Here is a 26,939-nt window from a genome sequence, read left to right as displayed (position 1 = left end):
ACACACACACACTCTCTTCAGGTTAACAGATTACTTGAAAACGTTCCTCCACTTTGTAGGCCTATAGAAATAGAAAGTACCCACACATACATAAATCACACAACAACAAAGTAACATTGGGCCGTGTCCACGTAGATCGCCTTTTGAGCTGGCAGCTTCAGTCAGACCTGCATTTCTATGGTAAAGAGAAAGACGCTGGTACGCTCCTCTTTCCAGCGCCTACCATCGCACTTCAGCGCCTGGTGTTTTTTTGGCGCAGTGCCCCTGGGCGCTTCAAGCTGGAGAGGAGCGCTGCTCTTTTGTTCCTCCTGGCTGTGTCTGATAACCCGGTCATTTACGACCCCACGTCGAATCGTTACCACAACCATGAGAAGCCCTTGTTTACTGTTGTTTCAGCTAAGCTAATCACGTGCTAAGAACGCAGATGACAGGATGTATGAGCAGTGAGCGCCTCAATGGTGGATAGTGCGGGCATCGAACGCTTACAGACATGATGTCCAAAGCGCTCCTCAGCTCAAAAAGGTGTTCTCTGTGGAGACACACAGCCCCTAATCCAGGGGTTGGCAACGTTGATGATGGAGAGGGCCACTATATGTCCACACACACTTCAGAGGGCCACATTGCATATTGTTGTTGTCGGGCAGAAACCTCTTATCTCCATATTTCAACGTTTTTGTAAATGAATGCCGTACTTCGCCATTCTATGTCACACAAAAGTAGTAAAAATAGCCGATCTACAAGCTCAAAACGCGTCGCTTGTAGATCTGCTATTTTTGAATTGGAATCCTGTTTTTCTTTTGCTATTTTTGAATTGGAATCCTGTTTTTCTTTTGCTATTTTTGAATTGGAATCCTGAAAAGTCACATTTTTCTTTAATTTTGAAATACATTTAGTAATACTTATGTTAACTTTTTGAACTTAAATACAAATACACTGGACATAAAAAAGACAATAGAATTGTAATACTACTCATTAAGCTACTCATATGGACTGAATTACTTAAAAACGTGTCATGTTTGCATGTTTGGAATTGTAACAGCTGAAATCAATAATATATCAGTATTCCCATATTAACCCGACGGGCCGCATGTGGCCCCCGGGCCGCCAGTTGCCCATGTATGCCCTAATAATCCATTTTATGAGCCTACTACTTCATGTTGCGATCCGTTCCATTCCCATCTTGCTACTTCACGTCACACAAGCATCTCGATGCTCACGTAGAGCTGTAGTTTTTAAACCCTTTCAAACACATTTAGCTGACAAATTACATTTTCCGCTGAGCTCCCGCAGGCATCTCAGAGACACGGCGACGGGCCACCATGCTGCACGCCGAAGACACCACTGCAGTGTACGCTAGGCCAGTTCTTAACATGGGTTACAGGGACCCCCAGGGGTCCTTGGGGAGTTACAAGTCTGTAACTCCGATAGAGTGGAAAGAGATCTGCTACAATTTAGGCATTTAGCAGAGGCTTAATCCAGATTTACAGTAAGCAAGGTAAACACACACATCAAATGCAGAGAGACAGTGTAGTGCCTCAGTAATCTAGGATCACAGGTAAACCACGACCCCATCATCAGTCTAAACAGTATAATATTACAAATATCTGTACATTCAAACTATACAAACTATAGGATGCTACTGTAGGTCAACAACTGAACCTGGCATCTGTCTAAATAACATGCTATCTAAATTACATTTTAACCGTTGCATAAGCCTGGGGCTTAGGTCAAGTAAGTGCTACGGGCTAAGGTGGAGTCTGAAGAGGTGAGGTCTTCAGATTACGGCGGAAAATTGGGACTGAGTCAGCAGTTCTAACTGCAATGTGGAGTTTGTTCCCCAGTTTGGGACGGAGCCAGAAGGGAGAAGAGTCTGGGACGTGTGGAGCGTCGTTGTGGAAAGGCTTAAGTGCACATGCTGGGAGGCCAGAGCACTTATCCATCTATCTGTCTGCTTGATAGATAGATACCTTTATTAATCCCGTGGGGGAAATTCAGGCACAGCCGTAAAAGTTACAAGTACAGGGCATAGAAATACAGTAGGTACAGAGGAGTAACATCAAAATAAAGACACTCTCAAACTAATTATTAATGAAAGTACACAGTCGTACACACCCTATACAGTCACCCCGCCTGGTGCAGAACAAGAAGACACCATCAATAAATAATAAAGTATACAGACATATACACCATACTGTATACTGTACATCCTGCCTGATGCAAGACAGTCAGTATAGCAAGGTAAGCCTATTATGACATACACCACAGCCAGGTAACGTTACAATGTTACCTGGTAACCTGGGTACAGGGAATGTTACAATGCTACATGGTTTTTCGGTGTAGATTGGGATACCAGGGAAAACAAGAAGAACAAAAACACTGGACTAAGCTGTATATAAATCTAGGGCACACTGAGTGACAACACTGTGCAGCCTTGGCAGACACTCACACACACAGCGTTCAAATGCAATTCCACACATTATATCCTCATTTATGAATGCTTGTGCACATAAACGTCCGTGCACGCACGCACACACATGCACGCACAACAGAAAGCCAGATTTTTACTTATTTGCACACCCATATCATGCACTGAAATTAGCTGATCGTCAAGCTCACAGCGCGTCGCACTGCAACACGTTGTGAGCTTGTAGATCACAAGCGTGCAGACAGACACTAACACTAGAATGCACGTAAACACAGACCTGCACGCACTTCGTGCACTGCACACACACAACCAGTCATGCTCATGCATGCATATGCACAACATAAAGTAATCATGGGTTCAGACATGGAAAGTGCTTGCTCACTGACTAGAATGCATGCAATCGCAATCACACACACACACACACACACACAATATATATGGCCCTTCATGCACACACAACACCAAACAGTCACACATACACAGCCGTGCACACATCCAACACACACGCATAACGAGAGACAACGCAACGATACATGAAGCCCCCCACACACACAGACACACACACACACACACACACACACACACACACACACACACACACACACACACACACACACACACACACACACACACACACACACACACACACACACACACACACACACACACACACACACACACACACACACACACCTATGGCGCTCGATCCGTGCCACGTCAAACCTTGACGCGTCACATGAACGTGTGATTTTTTTTAATGCGTGCGTGCGTGCGTGTGTGCGTGCGTTCTGCGCATACACTACACGAAAGCAAGCGTGACGTGTTGCATCAGCGTGTGAACGTGTCGTGTAATGTGACTTGTTTTTTTTTTATGCGTGCGTGCGTGCGTGTGTGCGTGCGTTCAGCGCAGAAAGCAGGCGTGATTATTGTGGTGTGCTGCACCGCATCATGTGAACGCCTGAGGCCTGATATATGTGCTGCATCGCGTTGTGTGATCGTGTAGCCTAAAAAATATAAAATTATTATCACATCCATGTATCCAGGTTAGTGGCATTGATACAATTTAGATATTAATATTTGTTTCTAAATACCCCGCATTAAATTAACTAAATAGCCTAATAATAATAAATAATATTGTTTCGCCATTGTAAGCTATATATTTATCTATTTCAGACCAGTTTATTTTTTTGTATTGGTACCAGACACGGTAAAACTAGCCTATAATACTTGTCACATTTCTCATGTAGGTACGATGACGTCACTGCGCATTCGCACATGGTCATTATGATAATAAATAATAATACATAAACACCGGACCGCTCATGGTCATTATAATAAATGGAGAGAGAGAGAGAGAGAGAGAGAGAGAGAGAGAGAGAGAGAGAGAGAGAGAGAGAGATAGAGAGAGAGAGAGAGAGCGCAACACTTACAGTCTATGAAAGAAGGCACGCTCATTTATGGCAAAAGTATTGGCATCAAAATATACTTAAGTAGAACGTATAGGCTACTCATTATGCCGAATGTCACGTTGTTCTTGTATTATTATGAAAAAGCTTTGAAACATGCTGTAACTCATTCACTGTGACGAGAACCCTCTTTCTGCGCAGAGTAGCGCACGGTGCACACACGGGTTGAATGCAGGGTCTGTCATCCTTGCAGGATTCTTTTTAAAAACGGAGGGTGCAACCTCCGTTGGGGCCGTCAGCGTCGAAGTTCATGGGTCGAATGTTAAATGTGTTACTTTAACAATGATGCACAGCTGCCTCTAATGTATAGCCTAATGATATCCCCGCTGCAACTTTATTTTATATTGGAATGAATGTCCCTTGTAGTGCTGTTGTAGTAGGATTGGACACACTCACTGTATCTATCTAGTTGTAATTTAATGTTCTCTCAGTATAGCCTATCAAAGGGCAGGAAAAAAATATGAATTGTCTATCCTGAGCTAAACCGAACCTGTATGGTGTTGAATGGTTCCGTTCGCTCCGTTTCTCTCTCTCTCTCTCTCTCTCGTTCTCGCTCTCTCATTGATATAATTGCCCGGTATACGAAATTTAGCCTAGGATATTTATTTGGTTATTTTATTGTTTTGAGGTCTACTCTCCTGAGTCTCCTCCATGCAGCTGTCATTGAGTATAGAAAGATAATTGACACCAGCCAGCTGACTGTGCTTAATGGTTGATATTATAAGAGTGCATGATGGTGAGAAAAAAGTAAAAATCATCACGGAACGACAAGCAGGAGAGGGGACAATCCGTTGTCATTTTATTGTAGATTTAAAAGCAGCCTATTAGACTATATTGACTGTATATATCTTGGATTTTACATGCAATGCTCCTGAGAGGATTATGGCGTGAGTAACAACGGACTTTAACATTAGTCCGTTGTTATAACCGTTGTTATTACCGTTGTTATATGTCATAGCACTCCCTCCCTCGCTCCATTACGCATGGTGCACTGTGCGCGCCCTTTCCCTCCATTGAGTTTTATGCATCCATTACAATCAATATTGCAGCGGTTGCAATAATATAACATTCCAAATAATCAGTAACATGTAGGCTATAGCCATGTCTGTCAAATAATATTTTATTTCAAGGCAATACAAAGCTATAGGCCTATGCCTACAGTAGGCCTATGATACCAATGTCGGGTCCGGTGTATGTTATGATGCCTCCTCTTGCCTCAGTTCCCCGACGCCATGTCATTTCTCAAGAGATTGCTCTAATTCAAAATTGTATTTATTCTGTGAACTCTCTAGTTAATTTTCCTGTATTCAGGTGACTCCAGACCAAACAGACTCGTTCGGACTATACCCTACAGTCCGAACAGGACGCCTCCCCATGTAACGCTCCCTTATGCATTGTACAATATTCAGCCCGGTAAGGAGTTTGAACGCACAATAAAGGAACATTGGTATATCCTCAGTAGCGACCCAAAATTGGCCACTACTTTCAAGGACATGCCCAGGGTTGTCTACAAACATCCTCCTAATATAAGACAAACAGTTGTCAAATCAGATCTCATCCCTAAAATGCCAGAATCATCATTTTTGACTCAAATCCCCGAAAGCAGATGCGCCCGATGCGCACAATGTCATTTCACCGAAAAGAACCACACTTTTACGCACCACTAACGGGGAAACGTTTTGATATCAAGGGCACTATAACATGCACAACCAAAAATGCTAAAATGCCCATGCCTTATACAATAAAAAATCATGGCTGGGGCGCACTGACGTGCCATGGACACATGTCTTTCTAGACTTTTGCGAGAAATAGAAAACATTGTGGTTCTCTCTGGCAGCATTAGATAATTGCAGGCCAAATTAATTATATAATTTACGTGTATCACTCACACACTTCTGAGACCCAACCGGAGTGGCCATTCTATATCTATATCAGCTGCAGCTCCGCCAGAGCAATATTACTGAAGTTTGTTCGGTATCGTTTGTTCCCATTATTTATGTTATGTTATGGCCTCATTAATTCGAAAATGCGTCTTTTATTTATTCGGACAGCAGTCATATTTTGCGGAAATTCGCTGGTGACTGCTAGACCTTTGACCAATCAAAATGCGTTTATGTATTCATTATGTATTCATCCCATCCAACTCCTGTTGAAGATGAGCGCATTGGTGCTCAAAGTGGGGTCCGGGGACACCTCTGGGGGGCAGTGATGCGCGGGTCAGGTTTTTTTCATAACCCGCCCCGCCACGGAGCACCAAAATGTACTTAAAGTACCAAAAGTAGAAAGTAGGCTAATATTCATTATGCAGAATGTCCCATTTCACAAATACAAATCTTGTATATTATATGGGGTGTGAAGTGGTTAATGTGAGTTTTGTAAACAATAATTATATATATAATAAATAATTATAGTGCAGTAAAAGTATAATATTTGCCTCTGAGAAGTAGTGGAGTAGAAGTAGAAGTATTGAAAATTGGAAGTACTCCTCCTCCTGTAAAGTATAAAGTAGCCTACATTTACTCAATGACCGGCTGCCGCTCCAAGCCGCTCCGGCCGGGGCCGCGAACCTTACGTTGCACGGACTGACATAAAGATATCCATAAGTGCGTATATAGAGCCTCCCCGATCAAGACTTCATTCAAATTTCTCCGTAATCCACACACAAGTATGTTTATAAACACCAAGTTGTGACAGTTAAGTTATATCACTCACCAGCCGATCAAAGAATACAATTTGAAACGCAAGTGACAGATTTTGGCTGAATTAACTCGCTTTGCGACTCGAGCCCCTCTCTCTCGCAGTGGTGTAAAGTAACTAACTAAGTACATTTACTCAAGTACTGTAGGCCTACTTAAGTACAATCTTGAGGTAATTTTACTTTACTAGATTATTTCCAATTTTCAATACTTTTACTCCTACTCCACTACATCTTAGAGGCAAATATTGTACTTTTTAGCCTATTCCACTATAATTATTTGAAAACTTTAGTTAGTAGCCTACTTGTTATATCTTGGTAATTGGTTATTATCACTAACACACTTCAGCCCTCGCCATGGTTCTCATGACGCAAGCGTCATGGTGCCATGTCCCCCTGGTTTATAGCGGTGTTCGATTGTTGTTACATTGCCAACTCTCACATGAACATAAACGTTCAGATTTGAAACATAAAGTGCTTAACCCCGAGCCATGGATGTTACAAGGCGATCCAGACCGCGATAAGTAGCCGTATCTCCCGTATTGTTCAATAAAAAAATCCGATCGCCAGCCATTTTCTCCAATTTTTCTCCGATACTTTCAACCATGCGACACTAATGGTTGGGAGGTGTATTGCACTCTGATACATTACCCAAAAAAAAGGAAAAGGCTGGCGATGGGATAAAATGCTTTTTATTTAACAATACGGGAGATACGGGTACTTATCGCGGTCCGGATCGCCCTGTAACATCCGTGGCTCAGGGGTAAGCACTTTATATTTGAAATCTGAACGTTTGTGTACATGTGAGAGTTGGCAATGTAAAAAAAAATCGAACACCGCTATAAACTGGGGGGACATGGCACCATGACTGTCATGGTATGACAGTCATGTTTCAGGGCTAACTTCAGCCCTATACACATTTCGGCCATTTGAAAATAGCCGATCTACAAGCTCACAATGCATGGCGATTCGACGCATTGTGGAGTGATTGATGCAACTTCTTGGATTTCTGCGATTAATTGTATAGCCTAAACAAAGCGAGACACGAGACTATACATACATCCCCTGCCAGCCTGCCCCCTGATCAAAAACTGTGGCTTTAGTTTTAGATTGTTGGAAAAGCCACAATATTACTCTGTGATCAATCACCACGGGACGATCATTTCATTGTGGATTATCCTATACTTCAATATGGCTTGGAATTTGCAACAGCAATGGTATTGAACTGAACATGAACTTGGACTGCTTTCGAGATTGATTGATTGAGAGGGCCGTGACTCTCTCTCTCTCTCTCTCTCTCTCTCTCTCTCTCCCCCCCCCCCCTCTCTCTTCCCCCTCTCTCTCTCTATCTTTCTCTCTCTCCCCCCCTCTCTCTCTCTCTCTTCCCCTTTCTCTCTCGTCTTTTTTTTTGTTGCGGGCAGGAGCCGCGTTCATGTCCAGTGACCCTCCGCTTGTAGATCTGCTGATTTTTATATTTTATTTGAAAACTTGTGAAATGGGTAGCCTACTTCTAGCCTACTTTTGGTACTTTAAGTACATTTTCATAATTCCCCTAGACTGTGTTTTTATGAACCAAATTAAGTTGCAGTCGCAGACATGTTTGAATTGGATCGGACTTGGTAGGCTAATCACCGGTCAGTTATGCCATATTTTGCACCCAAGTTTATATGAGGGGGGATAATGTGGAGATTGTGGACACCGCTGGTCGCAAGTTCTCCCGCATTTTGATTATCAATAGAGCATCCATGATCCATCCATCTGCATAGCTTTTTATTATAGGCTATAATTATTTATAATTGTGTCAACCTGAGGTGCTGGAGAGGCCGCCGTGCGCAATGACAGTTATATGCCCACAGCACTTCATGGTCTGCCCATGTGGCCCTTGTCTCTTTGACTGACCAATAAACCCCAAATGATGGACTTCTGATGAAAGTTTCACACGAGTTTTAAAGATGAATACAGTAGCTTCTATATGGGGACAAAAAGCATCATAGAATAAATGCAAGCCTTTAATGGAGCCTGGATCTGCGCACAAACTCATTCATGAGGTAGGCCTAAGATGAGAGATGATCTTTATTATTCGTATTAAAGTGTAGCTACTTTATATAGAACGTGTCACACGCACGTACGGTGCTGTGAAACAACAACAATCACGTGTGACGGTCTATTTTGATAACACTGCACACACACACACGCTATAATCACCATGACGGTTTATTTGACAGTCATCTGTCATGCACACACACGCACGCACGGTGCTGTGCATCAACAATATTCACGTGTGATTTTGTGCAGCCCTCATTGCCTGCCTCCTGTAGTCGCGTGACCCAAAAAAAAATGCATGCGTTGATGCGTGCGTTCGCTAAAAACGCATAAACTAAGTGTTAACGTGTAACCCGCGTAGGGCACGGGGGAAGGGTACGCGTGCACGCATGCACGTCCCATCGCGTCGCGTACCCATTGTGAGTCAATGGGAAAATAATAACAAGTTCACACGGTACAGTGCAGAGCAATACAAAAATCACGCGTTCATGTGACGCGTCAAGGTTTGACGTGGCACGGATCGAGCGCCATACACACACACACACACACACACACACACACACACACGCACACACACACACACACACACACACACACACCTCGGTGGCCTTCAAGTCCTATACGCACACCTCTGCACCGTGCTCATTAGCAGAAAGGCAGAACGTCACACGCTGTCACTTCGCCCACACCGCATTCATTCCAACCAATTACCTCCATTCTATTCACAGCCATGGCTCAAAAAGACTCTGTCTGCACCCAAACGCCCGTACCTAGGATAATCCTCGCTGTCGGGTGGAAACCTCGTACGTCCAAAACCTGTTACTTTTCAGGAGACGGAAAAATAATCCAATGGATCCCAATGTAGTTATTATTTAGTCACACGCTCTTGTGAATACTGTTCATTGGTTCAATATTTCAGAAATAGATCAAATAGGCAATGTGACATGTTGTGAGCTTGTAGACGGGTTATTTTCGCTACTTTAGTGCGATACTGTCATTTGACAAAGTGTAAAACGTGGCATTCATTTATGAAAAAAATGATGAAATATATGGAGATACAAGGTTTCTGAAAGACAGTGACAAAATTATATTTCGTCTCCGTCGGGGTGGAAACCTCACATATATCCAAACAGTTTTCAGGATTAAAATTCAAAAATATCAAAAGTAGCAGATTTGCGCCGCGTTTCGAGCTTGTAGATCTGCTACTTTTGATGCTTTTGTGTGACGCTGTAGTATGATCAAGTGGGGCGTTAATTCACGAAAAAACACGAAAAGTTAGAACATGGAGATAGGAGGTTTCTGCCCGACAGCAACGATTTCCAGAAGGCAACGTAATAGATCCCCCCCTCTTGTTGGAGACCAAAGCAAGATCATCTCAGGGGATGCGTGGGGGGTGTTAGTCGGAGTGAGGGGAACATTCGGCGGAGCTGTTAAAACTACTTCCCGCGTTAACCTGTTAAGACCGGGAACGCATCTCTGTCATTTTTTATTTCTTTGGGCTATTCAAAAATAGCAGATTTACAAGCTCGTAGAGCGGCACCAAGTGCTGCACTATGAGCGTGTAGATCTGCTTTTTTTTTGTTTTAATCTTGACAATTTGTGCAAATCTTTGAATATACAGTATATATATATTTTTAAAGCAATCATTTGTAACTCAAATCTTTGCTTCTGGGGATTCTACAAATGTCTTCAAAATCCTACCTTTTTTTGAGAAACGTATGTTTCTATATCCGTGGTTCTCAAACTTTTTCATGTCAAGGACCCCCAAAATAATATGTATTTGGCCGCAGACCCACATCTCAAAATATTTAGTTCCAGGGACCCCCAGAAGTTGTAACAGAGTTACAAATGTTTTAAAGAAATATATATTCAAAGATTTGCACAAACCTTCCACAATTTTTCAAACAAATAGCAGATCTACAAGCTCGCTATGAGCTTGTATATCTGCTATTTTTGAATAGCCAAAGAAATCTCAAAAATGACAATGACAATGCGTTCCCGGTCTTAATGGGTTAATGATTTTTAGACCCAATTTAGGCACAAGGGAACGGGAGACGGGGTGGCGGCACATTGTTACGTAACAGACATGAACTGGTTCTATCATCTCCTGAGAATATTTAATCCTCCTCGCTGGGACCTGGAGGCCTGCTGAGGCTTGCTGGCTGCAGCTTATGGAATGGGCGACTGTCACAGCTACAAAATTAAAACGCCAAGATGAGCTGTGTTATAACAACGACAGTGAAGCTCATTTTCTGTTCCTCGAACCAAAATTCACACGTTTTGAAAGAACGAAAGATATCAAAAATGAGAACAAACTGGAACAATGGTGGATTTCTTCCGAAGCTTTGGCTTTCAACAAAGCTCTCCAACTGTACTTTCTGCACCTCTAGCTGAGAAGCACAAAGTGCATGCAAAACTATCTTTATGAGTCATTTTCTTTGTCACTCTGTCCATAGGTTTGTCTAGTTTGGTGCTAAAAACACCGAAATGCCACTTCCTTGTGGTGGGACAAGTGCAAGGGTCAGCGGCTTCACTTATAACTCTGTGCCATTTCGACATGGCTACCACGTTTTCTGGTTGTTTTTTGGCTCCACACAAACAAATGGTGGTTCTTCAGTGCTTTGGGGTGGTTGCAACCTCAGCAGTGGTTCTCAAACATTATAATTTCAAGGACCCCCATAACTCTGAGAGTTACAGACCTGTAAGGGTCCATTTGGAACCCCCTCAAGAAACCCTGAGGGTCCCTGGAGCCCACTTTGGGAACCAGGTTCTCCGGTTCTTCAGCTTAGTTTAGACACCTCTAATGGTCCTATATATTTGTACCATTTGATTTGACACAGGTGCAGCTCTTACGACACAGGTGCTACGTAGCAGCGAAGAAAAGTTACACTATGATTACAAGCCAAATAAACACACATTTGTGCTATTTAGCACCATTTTGTGTTCTAAAGACATGAGGAGTACCCTAGGCCAGTGGGTCTCAGATTTATTTTATTTCAAGGACCCCGCAATTTAGTACGCATTAGGCCACGGACCCCCATAACTCTGAGAGAGTACAAATGGAAGCAAATGGACCCGTAAGGGTCCATTTGCTTCCATTTGTACACTAGAGTTACAGACCTGTTAGGGGGGGTCCATTGGGGGAGGGGAGAACCACCAGCATAAGCCGAGTGTGGTGTCATGGCTAAGAAGACGGCGGGCTGGATACTCACCGCGAGCGTCTCTCCTGCAGCGTGCTGAAGCCGGCGAACGACTGGCTCCGGATGATCCCATTGGGTCCTCCAGGGGAGTGGGTGCCTGCCGCCATGATCTCCGGGACGCGGGATGACACTCCTGGAGGAAGAGGACAAAAGACACAGCGTTAGAAGGACCCAGAGGCTATAGCTACTGTAACATCTCTACGAGGCAGCCAAGACACAGGAATTCATTTTAAATTAGTTTTAAAGATGAGATGAAAAATATGCTTTTTTTTCAACTTTTGGAGGAGATCCGTGGTCATAATGGAGATGTAATTGCCAATAGATGCCAAAGAATATAGAAGAAATATCAATATTTGTGTATTTGCTACTGAATCTGAATCTAATGCATTACAGCCGGACGGTGCGTTACAAACGTTCTCGTTTTAAAGTTCAACAGTACACTAAAATATGCATCAGAAAAAACATTTGAGCTGAGAAATAGGCAACACAGTGACATAAACGGGATTCGGCACTGGCTCGCTCTCTGCCTTGCACTGGGCGAGTGCCGACAAGGCATTGTAGTTGCATTTAGATCCCATAGGCAGAGGGGAAAAGGCTGAGACTGCGATTGGCTGAAACACAACCAGCCTCTGTTTTACGAGGAAACATCACAATTAAGGTAGCAAAAAAAAAGGCCATCGCATTCACCCACTAGATGGTTCGTTTTGGATTTCAAAAATGCTCTCACAGAGGCGTGTGCGTGTCACATCACAACGTGCTGTGAGCTCGTAGATGCGCCTATTTTCAAGTACAATTCAGGCTTAAGCATATGCGTTGAAGTTCAGCCGACACCCGAGTAAACCGCTAACATTCTTTCGGTGATGCTTTACTGGAGTGCGTTGTCATTGTGCAATGCAAGGCCGGCTGCGGTCGCAGCAGCAGCAATGCGGTGGCAGTGATGATGGTGATGGTGAAGATGAGGATGATGGTGGCCCTGTGCGATGTGGACTAGCAGCATTCAGAGCCTGTGCTAACATGTCTCCTCTTCCCTCTCCTCCGGCCCTGTCTGTCACCCGGCAAGCCTGTCAACATCGGTGTTGCCACATTTTGCCAGAGAAACAAGCAACCATGCAGGTCTATGAACACAAAGACCAAAAAGAAGCTACCTAGGCCAAGAGAGCACTTTAAACCTACATACATCGGCTATTTGAAAATAGTCGATCTACAAGCTCTCAACGCGTTGTGTGACGCGTTGTCAGCTTGTAGATCGGCTATTTTCAACAACAACAAAAAAAAATCAGATGGGGTTCCGTGGACAAATACATATTAAATCGGGTGTCCTTGACATGACATTATTTGAGTTACGAGTACCGCTGGTTTAAACATTAGACAGCAAGTCCAAATAAGCAACTACACTTCAGAAACAAGCCCCAAAAAAAACGCAACCCGCAACTACCAATATTTACAAGCCACTTTACAGAAAAACAAGCCCCAAGTCGCATAATAAGCAGACATGGCAACATTGGTCAACACACTGAAACAGTTCTTTCACAAGTCTGTGTTCCTACACCTTCTGTCAGGTGTTACCACCAATAACACTCTGTGCACGTGGAGGCCCCTGAGTGTGTGTGTGTGTGTGTGTGTGTGTGTGTGTGTGTGTGTGTGTGTGTGTGTGTGTGTGTGTGTGTGTGTGTGTGTGTGTGTGTGTGTGTGTGTGTGTGTGTACACAGTGAGGCCCTTTGTGTCATCTGTCCATGTTTTTCCACCAGGACTGACAGAGACTGACAATGTGGTTGCACAATGTTGACATAACCTTAGATGCAGCATTGAAATCCCCCCCACCACCCACCACCAAATGATTTGGTTTTGATCCCTCACATTTGTAGCAACAATAATAAACAATAACAAAGGGCATAATAAAGCATAGCAGCAATCCTTCTATAATGCATGTAATCTGTGTGTGTGTGTGTGTGTGTGTGTGTGTGTGTGTGTGTGTCTGTTTTGTGCATAACTTGAACACTGTCCGATCGACTCCAACTATCGCCAAGGAGGGTGTGTTGTGCCGAGTGGGAATTCGGTTGGACCAGCAGTTGTCTGTCTGTCTGTCTGTCTGCCTGCCGTGTATCTGCCAGTGTGTCTGCCGTATGTCTGTCTGTGTCCTTTATATGATGTCAACATTATACCGTCATAGTAGATAGATAAGATACCTTTATTGATCCCGCGGGGGAATTTCAGTCGCCCAGAGGCAGCACAGCAGTTAAGAGTTACATGTACAGAGTAAGGAAAGTACTGTCGTATACAGCAATACAAAGTCAAGAAAAACAGTAAGAAGCAGCCTCAATACAGAACAGTATACACCTATACAACTAGATTCCTGCACTATGCAGAAAAACAGCAACAGCGCCAGGTTACATTGTCCTCAACGTATCCCGCCCCAAAACAAAATAAAGTGTTGGTGTCGACTGTGCTGACATCCAAGTACTTTGCCTCCAAGTACTATGATAATGGGTACTGCACTAAAGTACTCTGTCAATGTACAACGAGTATTGCATGAGCGAAGGGAATAACACAGTGTGTGTACATTGGTCATACCGTGGTCTCATAGTATGCTTTGGGGTGCTTGAAGGTGCTATGTGCAATAAGTGTGAACCCTGAGGAAGACTACAATGTCGAGACGTTGGTTTCTTTTAATAAACTTTTGCATCGTGGCTAAGAGCTGTGCGGCGTCATCCTTTTCAATACTATTACCTGCCGTGGTCAGCACCTCATCAACACAGGTGTGCGCTCCCTCCTTTGTGTTTGCCTGACAATAAGTGTAAAACAAAATATTTGATAAAAACGACAAAATAACATATTTTCCCCATGTATTTATTCTTTAATTTGGGGTCGAAAACTATATGTTCGAGGGAAAAGATCAGACACTAGTGCCTTAGATTTTTTTGTGTGGTGTTTTTGTCAATGCTGAGGTTGTTTTGGGTTCAAGCAGGGTAATAACAACCTTGTTTAAGAAGCCATCTGAAACACATTTCCCTTTGGGGAGAAAAAATGTCCGGCTAGGTGCTATTTGGAAACCACAGGAGTAAACACTGTAATTTTGTGAAAAGGTTACAAAACGTGCGTAAACAAACTGTATAGGTAAAAGCACAGCATCCTAGAACAAATGAGCCATATGTTATTGAGCCTCTATACGTTTAGTCGTCGTTGTACGCACCGCACCCTATAAAATCGAATTCTAGTGTGGAGCGAATTCCTGGAAAGCCAATCTACACCAATTCTAGCGGCCACTTATCTAACCCATTCAAACCAGGAAAGCATCCGTGTCATTTTTAGATTAATTTGGGCTATTAAAAAATAGCAGATATAGAGCTTGTTTTAAGTGAACATTTGTAACTCAAATCTTTGCTTCTGGGGGTTCTACTAATGTCTTCTAAATACAGTTTTCTGAAAAAAAACATATGTCGCTATAATATCAGTGGTTCTCAAACTTTTTCATGTCAAGGACCACCCAAAATTATATGTATTTGACCGTGGACCCCCATCTCAAATTATTTTTTCTCCAGGGACCCCAGAAGTTGTAACAGACTTAAAAAAAATTGCTTTAAAAAAATATATATATATTCAAACATTTGCACAATTTTTCATGATTCTTCAAAAAATAGCAGATCTACAAGTTCATTTGAGCTTGTATATCTGCTATTTTTGAATAGCCCAAGGAAATCTTTAAAATGACACAGATGTGTTCCCGGTCTTAAAGGGCTAATCAGCCTGCAATAGAGTGACATCCTCTCCTCTCCTCTCCTCTCCTCTCCTCTCCTCTCCTCTCCTCTCCTCTCCTCTCCTCTCCTCTCCTCTCCTCTCCTCTCCCTCAACCAGAGTCCTCGGCTATATTTAGCTACCACACCACAAGCCTGTCAGGAGATCACACAGGCTTTTGCTTTCTTCAATCTGGCGATGTTGGACATTAGACAGAGGGAGAGGGCTGTAAATAGACCCTCAAGGGGGGGGTAATCATGTTAAACATCAGAGCCCCCAGAAACAAAGGGAACCGATGAGTTAAAAATAGTAGATACAGTCGAGTATCATCGTTGCTGACGGGCAGAAACCCCTTATCTCCATGTTTTATTTCGTAAATGAATTCCCTACTTTATCAAAAGTAGCAGATCCGCAAGCTCGAAACGCGACGCGGCGCGTTTCGAGCTTGTAGATCTGCTACTTTTGATGCTTTTGTATTTGAATCCTGCAAAGTAACAGTGTTGGACATATGAGGTTTCCATCCAACGCTTTGACATCACAAATCAACTCAAAAAGTGAATTCGTTGAATATTGTCGATGTCCAAAACGGTTACTTTTCACTGAAATGGCAAAAAAATTACCTGTGTTCAAATGGTTCCAGTATTGTGATTGTGTCTTCTTAATACATTTAATTGGTTAAATATTTATAAAAGCCACGCTTAACCACGTTCAACTTTAAACTCTTCATTATTATTATTTTGGTCATTATAAGCGAGAATCTTCAACAAAAAAAAAATCAGAATTTTTCACACTTTTTCAAAGATAGGGACAATAGCCGTTCTAAAAGCTCGACACGATGAAACACGCTGTGAGCATTGCATCTTTTGTGCAACTTCAGTGCGACCCTGTCATATGAAGAAGAAGTGCATTCATTTATGAATTTCGAAAACAAATAGATGAAATATGGAGATACAAGGTTTCTGTCCGACGGCGATGATATGTGAATAGCACAGCAATCCAACCAGGGGGAATTGGGAACTGGCATGATGACTAAATTGTTAGCTAATGGGGGAAAAGTTAAAATAATTGAAAAGAAATATTGTTTTGAAAATGTCTACATTTTATTAAAGGTCAAAGGTCAGCATGTTTCATTCACACACACACACACACACACACACACACACACACACACACACACACACAGCTGATCTGTGCTCCAGTCTGAAACACCCAGACTAAACAGCCTTTTAAATCCACATAAGACTGCGTTAAAATAAACGTCACAGTTCAGGGACTTTGCTGACTTGAAGGCAGCCCCAGTGTGACCAGGGACGACCGGCGGCTGACCCCTGTGTGCTGGAGGTGCAAAACACACACACACACACACACACACACACACACACACACACACACACACACACACACACAGTGTGGAAGGAACAAGTGTCTCCTTCATATCAACGCCACGCATGTGGCTTTACGCAACACACCAGCTATACCAGGCGTTCACTACATACCTGAGGGAGGGGAGGACAGAGAAAGAGAGAGATACATAGATGAGAGAGAGATGCATAGAAGAGATAGAGACAGAGATAAGATACATTTGTAGATGAAAGAGAGAGATCTAGATAGATGCATACTGAAGGGGAGAGAGAGGGAGAGAGACAGAGAGAGAGAGAGAGATCTAGAGAGACAGAGATTCTCTGTCTCTCTAGATCTCTCTCTCTCTCTCTCTCTCTCTCTCTCTGAGATCTAGATAATATACACTGTAGATATGAGAGCGAGAGAGATCTAGATCAGATATATGAGAGAGAGATCTATCTGACCAGTGTGTCCTTGGATATTACTGTATAACTAGAAACCTATAGTATATCGGTCTATATCACTTCACATCACCCACCTTTTTTCCATGAAAAATATGTCCGCCATTGAAGAAAATGTAAAAGGCCCATTAGTGAGGTCTTTTCTGTCATAACTCAAACTTACTGTAGATAAGGCCCCTCTACATTGCCCCCAGAGAGTCAAACAATCGCACTCCGTCAGCAAGCTGACCCCTTTATGTAAATACACCCATTGTTGCTCTGGGTTTTGTTGATGATATGTATTGTATCGTCTGTATTGTTATGTCTTGATGATTAATTGAGTACTATAGGACACAATGTAAACAAGCCCCCAAGGGATTTGTTTTCGTGTTATCCTATTAGCATAGCTTGTTAAATTGTATTTGCCGTACCGTTTGCCACATGTTAGTGAAGTATTCAATCAATCAATCAATGGCTTACATTTTGCATACCACACATTTGTGAAAATTGCAGACTTAATTGCAGGGGGGAGAAAAACCAACAACTCCAAACTCTGTCCTTTTTTCATTGTATTCAGTTGGGTAAACAGGCTTCTATAAAGTAGAAAGCGAGAAGGTCGGGGGCTCAGTGGGTTACCAGTGGAAAAACCCTGTCAGAGCACAATGTCAGGTTTGTGTGTGTGTGTTTGTGTCATTGTGTTTGTTGGGGGGGTTCATTGTGACAGCTTTTTCCACTCATCCATCCATCTTTCTGTCTCTATGGACAGGGGCCACCTGCACGTATGTACACAACACACATACACGCAGGGGCGCGTGCACACACCCACACACACACACACAACTACGTATACTTGCGAGGACATCAATGTTCTAGGATGGCAATTTTATGAATGCCATTTTCACCGTATCTTGGCATTTTTATCCCTAAGCCAGAAATAGCCGATCTACAAGCTCACAACTTGTCGAACAGTGACACGTGGTGAGCTTGTATATCTGCTATTTTCAGTGCGAGACATGGCACACAAATAGGTATACGGTACATCAGGTATAACTCTGACCGCTAAACCTGACCTCTAAATGTGTAATCCTGAAAACGTAACGCCAACCAGAATATTTTCCTAAATGTAATCTTTAACCATAAAACCACCATTTCTCTTGTGACCCTATTTCTCAAATTCTACTATACATTTGGTAGCCTGGCATGACCAGACTAATATCACTGCGTAGATATTAGTCTGGAATCTCTGTGTGGAACCTGCATTTCCGAGGGGCAAATAAAGAAATTGCCTCTGGTGATAAACCCAACCCATATTTGCATACTGGGCCCTGATTGGTCCCTCACAACTTCGGAGGGAGAGAAATCGAATCTCTATTGAGAGGGGCCAGACCTAATCTGCCGAGGGCATTATTTTTTTGCAATGGCAGATTCGTCTGGAACCAGGCTATACATTTGGCCCTGTCAAGTATAGTCACACACACACACACACACACACACACACACACACACACACACACACACACACACACACACACACACACACACACACACACACACACACACACACACACACACACACACACACACACACACACACACACACACAGTATTGAACTAGCAACCCGACACCCGTTCCTTTGGTCCTCGGAGGGAGGTGACAGTGATACCCCAGATAGATAGAGGGACACACAAAAGGCACAGCACGGGCCCCAGGAAAGACTAGAGCCTTGTTCCCTCTCTGGGAGGGGGTCCTGGAGGCTATTTATAGATATACTGACTCTTAACATGGAGCAACAGAGGGGGGCCACTGGCTGCTGCAATGCCCCTGAACTGACCAATGGCAAGAGACAATGACTGGGTCTGCTTTGGAATGCATACACTGTTAAATTCCTCAGTGTCAATTTAAACACCTACAACCTGGTGCCCCCCCCCCCCCCCCCCAAAAAAAAAAAGACCTTTGAAAATGGCTGAAATATTGCCATAAGTATTGGCAATATTTGAATGCGATGTATTGTGAGCTTTCAGATCCCCTATTTTTGACACACGTTTGAAATAGGTCTTTGAGTGTTAACTCACAGTTAAATTGACACTCATGTTTTTTCAGTGTAAGGTCTGAAATGCGTGAGTTGTATTAGATTTTTTTTTTACAGTGTGGTCTATATAAGAAACTCAGATTACAAAGATGGCTATTTGGAGGCCCTCTAGAGATGGGATTGAATTTGAGACTCGGCCAAGAGGAATAGGAGAATGGACTGTGAGGGTAAAATAAAAAACCCTGAATGACAAAAAGCGAAATGCAGCAGCTCAATATCGAGTCAGAGATAATATAACAGAGATAAATAATTTGGTGTCAAACAGTGTGCTTTCTTCACTGTCACTTCAGCCGTTCCCTTCAGATTTACACCAACACTGAGCACTCAATACTGTAGCAGTGTGTGTGGATGTTTTAGAGAAAACAAATTAAATCTGCACACCAGTAAACTAATCCCGTTTGCAGAATTCATTATTAACCAAGGTTAAAGGCATATAACTTTGCCCTGTGTTTACATAAAGAAATCAATAAATACATATTCTATCACTCATTTCCCTCTATATCAGGAGTTCTCAGCCATTGGAGTAGTGTGGTGGTGTTTACCTACAGAAACACATTGTCCTCTCACTGTATTTTGGTGTTTTGGTTTGTTTTGGTAGACGGGTAGATGTTTTTGGGCCACCAAAACAAACAATTAAAAACGCCAACATACAGTGAGAGAGTGTTTCTGTGGGCGTTTCTGCAGGTAAACACCACCACACTACTCCAGCTGGTGATAACTGCCAGTGGTGGAAACGGTAATCATGTACTTGAGTAAAAGTACAAAAGTATTGGCATCAAAATGTAGTACCAAAAGTAAAAGTACTAAAATGTTTGAAAATAGCAGACCTACAAGCTCGCAACGTGTTGTGAGCTTGCAGATCGGCTATTTTCAAATAGCCTAGGTATAAAATATGGCTTAAGTGGTTAATGTATGTTTTATAATATAATAATGTATATCTACAAAGTAACTAAAGTTTTAAAATAATTGTTGTGGAGTAAAAGTACAATATTTGCCTCTGAGATGTAGTAGAGTAGAAGTAAAATGATAGACATTTTGAAATACTCCAGTAAAGTAAATGTACCTATAAAAATCTTACTTAAGTACAGTACTTGAGTAAATGTACTTAGTTACTTTACACCACTGATAACTGCTGGCATAGATGGAAATGATGGGTAAAAATAAATAAATATATATATATTGTTTTGTTATGTAAACATAGGGCAAAGTTACGTACTATGCCTTTAAGGTCTGAGAAGAGCCTGGTGGCCTGAAAAATCACCAAATAAATTCTGCAAACAGGAGTAGGCTATTATACATTTATTTTCACTACATGCTGAACTTTTGATCCAGCAGCCAGCCTAGTAGCTGTGAGTGTCTTTTGTCTGCATCTCAGCTGAATGTCTTAGAACCAGCTGACTGCAATAAAAAACTAAACTAAAGACAAAATCCGGTCCTGGTGGATGTTAATTATTACAGAACGCCACAACAACAAATTAAGCACGAAGGCAGAGGCCAAGCATTATATGGTCTCTGTCGGGTGGTAACCTTGTAGGAGATGGGGGAAAAAAAGAAGCTGTGTTCCATTGGATCCAATGTGGTTGTTATTAGTTACAAGCTCTTGTTTATACTTTTCATTTATCAAACCCACAGACAGATATACAGTAACCACACTTTTGTATGACAAAGTAGGGTATTAATAAAAAACAAAAATAAACTACAACAGTTGAAACATGGATATACAAGGTTTCTGCAACGATATCCAAAGTAACACAGTGAACAAACTCCTTCACTAAATTGAACTGACAGACCCTGAAATACACAGCATGTGACCTACATTCATATGACAGTAAAGGAGCGGTTCACTGGATTCAAATTATTGCTCGAAATTAATGTGTCATTTCAAGCCTGATTTTTTTACCATGGTTCTCAAATATGTTCATGTTAAGGACCCCTAAATTGATGTATTCGGCCGTGGACCCCCCATCTGAAAATATCCTGTGCCTTAAGAGACGATTTGTGCTTAGATTTTTCCCCCTCTACATTTTTCACAATTTCAAAAGTTTTTTTATAAATTGTTTGAAGATAGCAAATCTAAAAGCTACACGTTGTGATGCATTGTGTGAGCTTGTAGATTGGCTATTTTCAAAGAGCTGAATAAAATTGAACAGATTTTGATGCCGTATTAACTCGGCTCGGCTTTGGGTTGACGTTGTTTAAACCCATTAAGACCTGGAACGCATCGGTGTCACTTTAGATTTCTTTGGCTATTCAAAAATAGCAGATCTACAACACAGAGTGCCGCGCTATGAGCTTGTAGATCTGCTATTTTTGAAAAATCTTGAAAAAAAAATGTTTTTGATTTTTTTCAAAAAACTCTTAGGATTTAGAAAACATTTTTAAGAATCGCCTCAGGTCTTAATGGGTTAAACCAGTCTGAACACACAGATTTGTGACAGATCCGATCTGGTCACTTGCAAATGCAGTGTGAACAGTCGGGCCAAAAAGATCGGATTTGAGAAATACATCGGATTGGACTGGATTTGACTGCAGTCTAAAAGGTGCCCTAAACACCAGCACCATATTCTGGGGAAAGCTTTTGCAGAAAATAGCACAGATCAGCTATTTTTCAGCAAAGATATTTAATTTAGAGTGAAAATAGTAAAGTAGCTAGGATAGAGCTACATGTGTATGAGGGACTCCGGTCAACCAAGTCTACGGTTTAAGTGGTTAATGTATTTCCACGTCAACAGGCACAAAGATGCCACACAGACTAAAAACACACAAAACACTCACTCACACTCACTCTCTCTCTCACACACACACACAGCAGCTCCACCACCGAAGCAAATGAAAACAAAGTGGCCTTCTTAAAAACCCTCTTCGGCATCATCTCATGTTTTCCAGCGTGGGAACAGCGGCAGTGGTCTGTCGCTCGCAATGAATTGTGGGAAGGTGCCAACGAGCGTACCCACGCTGAATACAAGCTGCCACTCACACCATTCACTCTGCTGGTGCTTTCCCCTTCCACGGCCCTTAAAACCCCCAAGTAGGCTTATGTGTGCCCTCCCTTCCTTCACACGGGTAAGAGTGTGTGTGTGTGTGTGTGTGTGTGTGTGTGTGTGTGTGTGTGTGTGTGTGTGTGTGTGTGTGTGTGTGTGTGTGTGTCTGAGAGGTATTTTTACTTTACTTGAGTATTTCCAATGTTCATTACTTTTACTTCTACTCTCCTACTTAGATAGATTTTGATTATTATTACAAAACATACATTAACCACTTCAGCCCTATATACATTTTGGCCATTTGAAAATAGTCTATCTACTTGTAGATCTGCTATATTCAAATAATTTTATACATTTGAAAACTTGAAATGGGACATTCTGCATAATGAGTACTTTTATTTTGGTACTTTAAGTACATTTGGATGCCAATACGTTTGTACTTTTACTCAAGTACATTTAGAATGTGTGACTTTTACTTGTAACAGAGTATTTCTATATCGCAGTATTGATACTTTTACTTAAGTAAAAACTGTGAGTACTTTTTCCACCACTGTGTGTGTGTGTGTGTGTGTGTGTGTGTGTGTGTGTGTGTGTGTGTGTGTGTGTGTGTGTGTGTGTGTGTGTGTGTGTGTGTGTGTGTGTGTGTGTGTGTGGCGTGCGTGATGAGATTGATCAGTATTCTAAACTGCAACTTGGCAAGATTGCCAGAATGTCACACAGAGTTGGGGCGACGATGGGAGGGGGGGTATTGGGGTGGGGGGGTGACGTCATGGCCAAGGACACTCACAGGGAGAAGGTTAATATCAATTTGCTACACCGCGAAATCCAGAGCATCTATTTAACCCCCGCCCGAGTGTGGAATGGTCTCTCCCGAGTTCAAATGAACACTCAGGAGATTAGTGTGTGGTAAGGTCTACATGCGTTAATGCATCTTCAATATCCACCAAGTGGTTTGCGCGCATGCACGCGCGCGCATGGGTGTGCGTGTACTTGTATTACTATTCTTGCCAAATGTCTTGCCAAATGTCCCCACAAGTATAACAGAATTGGTTGGTTTATGGTAAAAAAAAAGAATCCTGGTACATACAAGAAATGTTTTCGTTTTTATTATGATAAAATCATTTGGGGAGTTAAGACTTACATTTCGGAGAAGATTCAGGTTGCGGTTACAGTTAGGCTTTAACATTTAGAAGTTAGGTTAAGGGGTTGGAGTTGGAGTCATAACTGATTTACGGTGTGTGACAAGTTGTGAGCTTGTAGATCGGCTATTTCCAGTGCACAGCAAAGTGTAACTCGGGTTTTAGGTTTAGGGTAAAAAATAAATAAAAAAAGCAAAAAATGCCTTTTTAATTTTAGAAAAAAACGTGCCCTCACAAATATAGTAATACAAGCGTGTGTGTGTGTGTGTGTGTGTGTGTGTGTGTGTGTGTGTGTGTGTGTGTGTGTGTGTGTGTGTGTGTGTGAGTGTGAGTGTGAGTGTGTGTCTCAATAGCCCCAGAGTGAATGAGGGTCTTAAAGGGGCGGGGGGTTGGGATGAATAAATGAATAGATAAATGGACGATGGAGAAAGCCATGAGAGAGAGGGGACTCTGGGCCGTGGGCAACGGCCGTTCAAGCGGGGCGGCGGGGCCCCATTCAGGGACCCCCAGGGGACCCCTGAGTCCACCGTCAAGATCACACGTAGTCCCTCAGTCTCATTACCAGACCACGGTTAAACATTCATTGGATTTGGGGAGTTCATCAGCGTGCCTTTGTCTCTCCACGGTTAAAACTAATGACACTCTTGGATTTAATTTGCCAATGCCTGGGTCCACACAATGGGTGGAATAATCTGAGTAGAGATTACATGGTTTAATGGGTAACTAGATTAAAGAGGAAAAAAAGAAGCTTGCTAAGGGGCCATGCTGCTCAAAGCTTAGGGTCTCCAGTTAGAGGCAAATGTAAACACATTTTTTTACCATCATGTGGACTGTGTCACTGACTCGCACATAAGAATATACGTCTATATCATAGAACGTAAAGAAAATATGGACAGCGTCACGCCATTGGTTTCTACAGACCGTAAATGAAGCCTATTTTGCAGCTATTTCAAATGCGCCATCTGTCTATATCCGGATGATATCCGGTCCGAAATGCAAACGGAAATTAATGCTATTGGCTGAAACCGCAGCGAGGGCGGGTCTTCACTCGGTAGAACCAGTAGAAACCCTAGAAACATACCCTACTTTATCATTCATTTTAAAATAAATGGGACCATAATTTACCAAAACGCATATCATGGTGATTGAAAGAACACTTTAAACTAGCGACTGGGAGCGTATAGTATTTATGACAATGTTTATTAAGGTAATAAAATCAAGTGTAAAGTTTGTCCAAAAACCCATCCGCTTGAGTAGAGCCTAATTGCTTCTGCAAACAGCAGGGGTGAAACGGCGAGCCTACAGGCCATTCATATGAACTGTCACTTCCTATATAGCCTCAATTTACAAGCCGGATGCTAGCCCCTTGGTCTATATACTGTTCCGAGTGCTGTTCCTCATGTACTCATTGTACTGCACCTGCTGCTATCTTTTAACCTGCACCTTATGTCTAACCTCATGTACTGTGCATACCTGCTACTTTTTGCACCTCATGTACATACCTGCTTTTTTCCCTTTTTTTTTTTAGGAGAGAGGGAAAAAGGAGGGGACCAAGTATAGAACCCAGGGGCACCACGGTCAACAGAGTACAGTATAGGGTTTAAGTGGTTAACCACTTTCAACCTGGCGTCCCTATTTGGGCATGTCATTATAGGTGAAAACTGTCAAACTGTCAAATTGTTTGCCTAAAGGCAAACAGAAATGTACTTTGATTTATATGTTCAAATTTTCAATGACAACGACACAATTCAAATCGTTAACCACAAGTATTTGTAATAAAAACACAATGTTCTTAACAGCTCTAGCAACACTGCTTACGGAGTAATACATTAACCTTAAAGCTGCAGTACGTTACATTTGAACATCTGAAGGCATCTAAGGCAGATTTTCCCAAACACTGGGACGAGAAGACCCATGTCTGGGTCGCGGACCCATTTTTATGGGTCACAAGTAACGTCCCTTTTTTTATTATTTCAAAAGATTTTCTAATAGTAAAAAAAAGAGAAACATTTTCAGAAATTAAAAAGGAATTTCAAACAGTTTTCAAGAGAATTGTATACATTAACGGTAATCCATTAAGACCTGGAACGCATCTGTGTCACTTTAGATTTCTTTGGCTATTAAAAAATAGCAGATATACAAGCTCATAGCGTGGCACCGAGTGCCGCGCTATGAGCTTGTAGATCTGCTATTTTTGAAAAATCTTGATTTTTTTTTTCTTTTTTTAAACTTCAAGAAAACTTCAAGAAATCAAAGAAATTTCATTAAAATTAAGAAATAGCAGCTTGTAGTTTTGGTCCCGGGGGAGACATCTAAATAATGTCTATTTTGGGTCTCGAGCTAAAAAGTTTGGGAACCACTGTTCTAAGGTAACTTCACTCCTGTCCTCTCTTCAACCAGTCTCTCTCTTTCTCTCTCTCTCTCTCTTTCTCCCTGCATTTCATTCTTTCTTCTCGTTTCGTTGTCACCTCCCTTCCTTCATCCTCTCATTCCGCTGCTCTCTTAAGCGGCTCAGCAGATGATGGTACAACTCAGCTCCTCTGCTCAACTCACATGAACTCTATTAGTATTCAGACTGTCTACACACACACACACACACACACACACACACACACACACACACACACACACACACACACGTTTGTATTACTATACTTGCGAGGATAACAACATTTTAGGATGGCGATTTAATGAATGCCATTTTCGCAATGTTTTGCCAATTTTAACCATAAGCCGAAAAATTGCAGATCTACAAGCTCACAATGCGTAGATGGGCTATTTTTTGGTGCACGACCCCAGAGCAGCATTAAGTGTGATCAAGCATACAGTAACTCTATCTCTAAACCCAAAACCTAACCTCTAAATGCCTATGCTTTACACTAGCCTGCTGAATCTTTTTCTAATGGTGTTTTTTTAACCATAAAACAACCATTTGTGAGGACCAGGAAAACGTTCTTCACAACGTCTAATTATCAAATTCTACTATACTTGTGGGTACATCTGGCCCTTACAAGTATAGTAATACAAACACACACACACACACACACACACACACACACACCTGCAAGAACACAGGTGTTCCAACGTGCACACACATACACACCTGCAAGAACACACACAGACACACACATTCCGGTATGCACGCACAACTGCAAGAACATGCACGTATGCCACTTCCAACACCAACGCACCAACATGCACGCACGCACCTGTGCCAAGAACACACGCGTGTTCCAACACACATGCACGCACGCACTCACACACCTGCAAGAACGCATGTTCCATCACCAACAGACATGCATACATGCACGTACACCCTCGCGTGCACGCACACACACACACACACACACACACACACGCTCACACAGGATAAGCCTATATTTTTAA

The 26,939-nt window shown here is 42.3% G+C and overlaps 1 protein-coding gene across 2 annotated transcripts in view; it reads right to left on the bottom strand.

Annotated features, from left to right (window-relative positions):
* ripor2 (RHO family interacting cell polarization regulator 2) overlaps window positions 1-26,939 on the bottom strand; it is a 118,636-nt gene that overhangs the window by 33,483 nt on the left and 58,214 nt on the right. For both annotated transcript variants that reach the window (XM_084081342.1, XM_084081343.1), the window contains exon 2: window positions 11,842-11,962. In XM_084081342.1, coding sequence (XP_083937468.1) covers window positions 11,842-11,962 — 121 coding nt within the window. The remainder of the gene's footprint in view (window positions 1-11,841; window positions 11,963-26,939) is intronic.

This window comes from Gymnoscopelus microlampas, assembly GCF_963454915.1.
Source record: "Gymnoscopelus microlampas genome assembly, chromosome: 15".
Classification (NCBI taxonomy): domain Eukaryota; kingdom Metazoa; phylum Chordata; class Actinopteri; order Myctophiformes; family Myctophidae; genus Gymnoscopelus; species Gymnoscopelus microlampas.
Note: the sequence above shows the minus strand (reverse complement) of the source record. Positions and strands in the feature narration are given on the sequence as shown.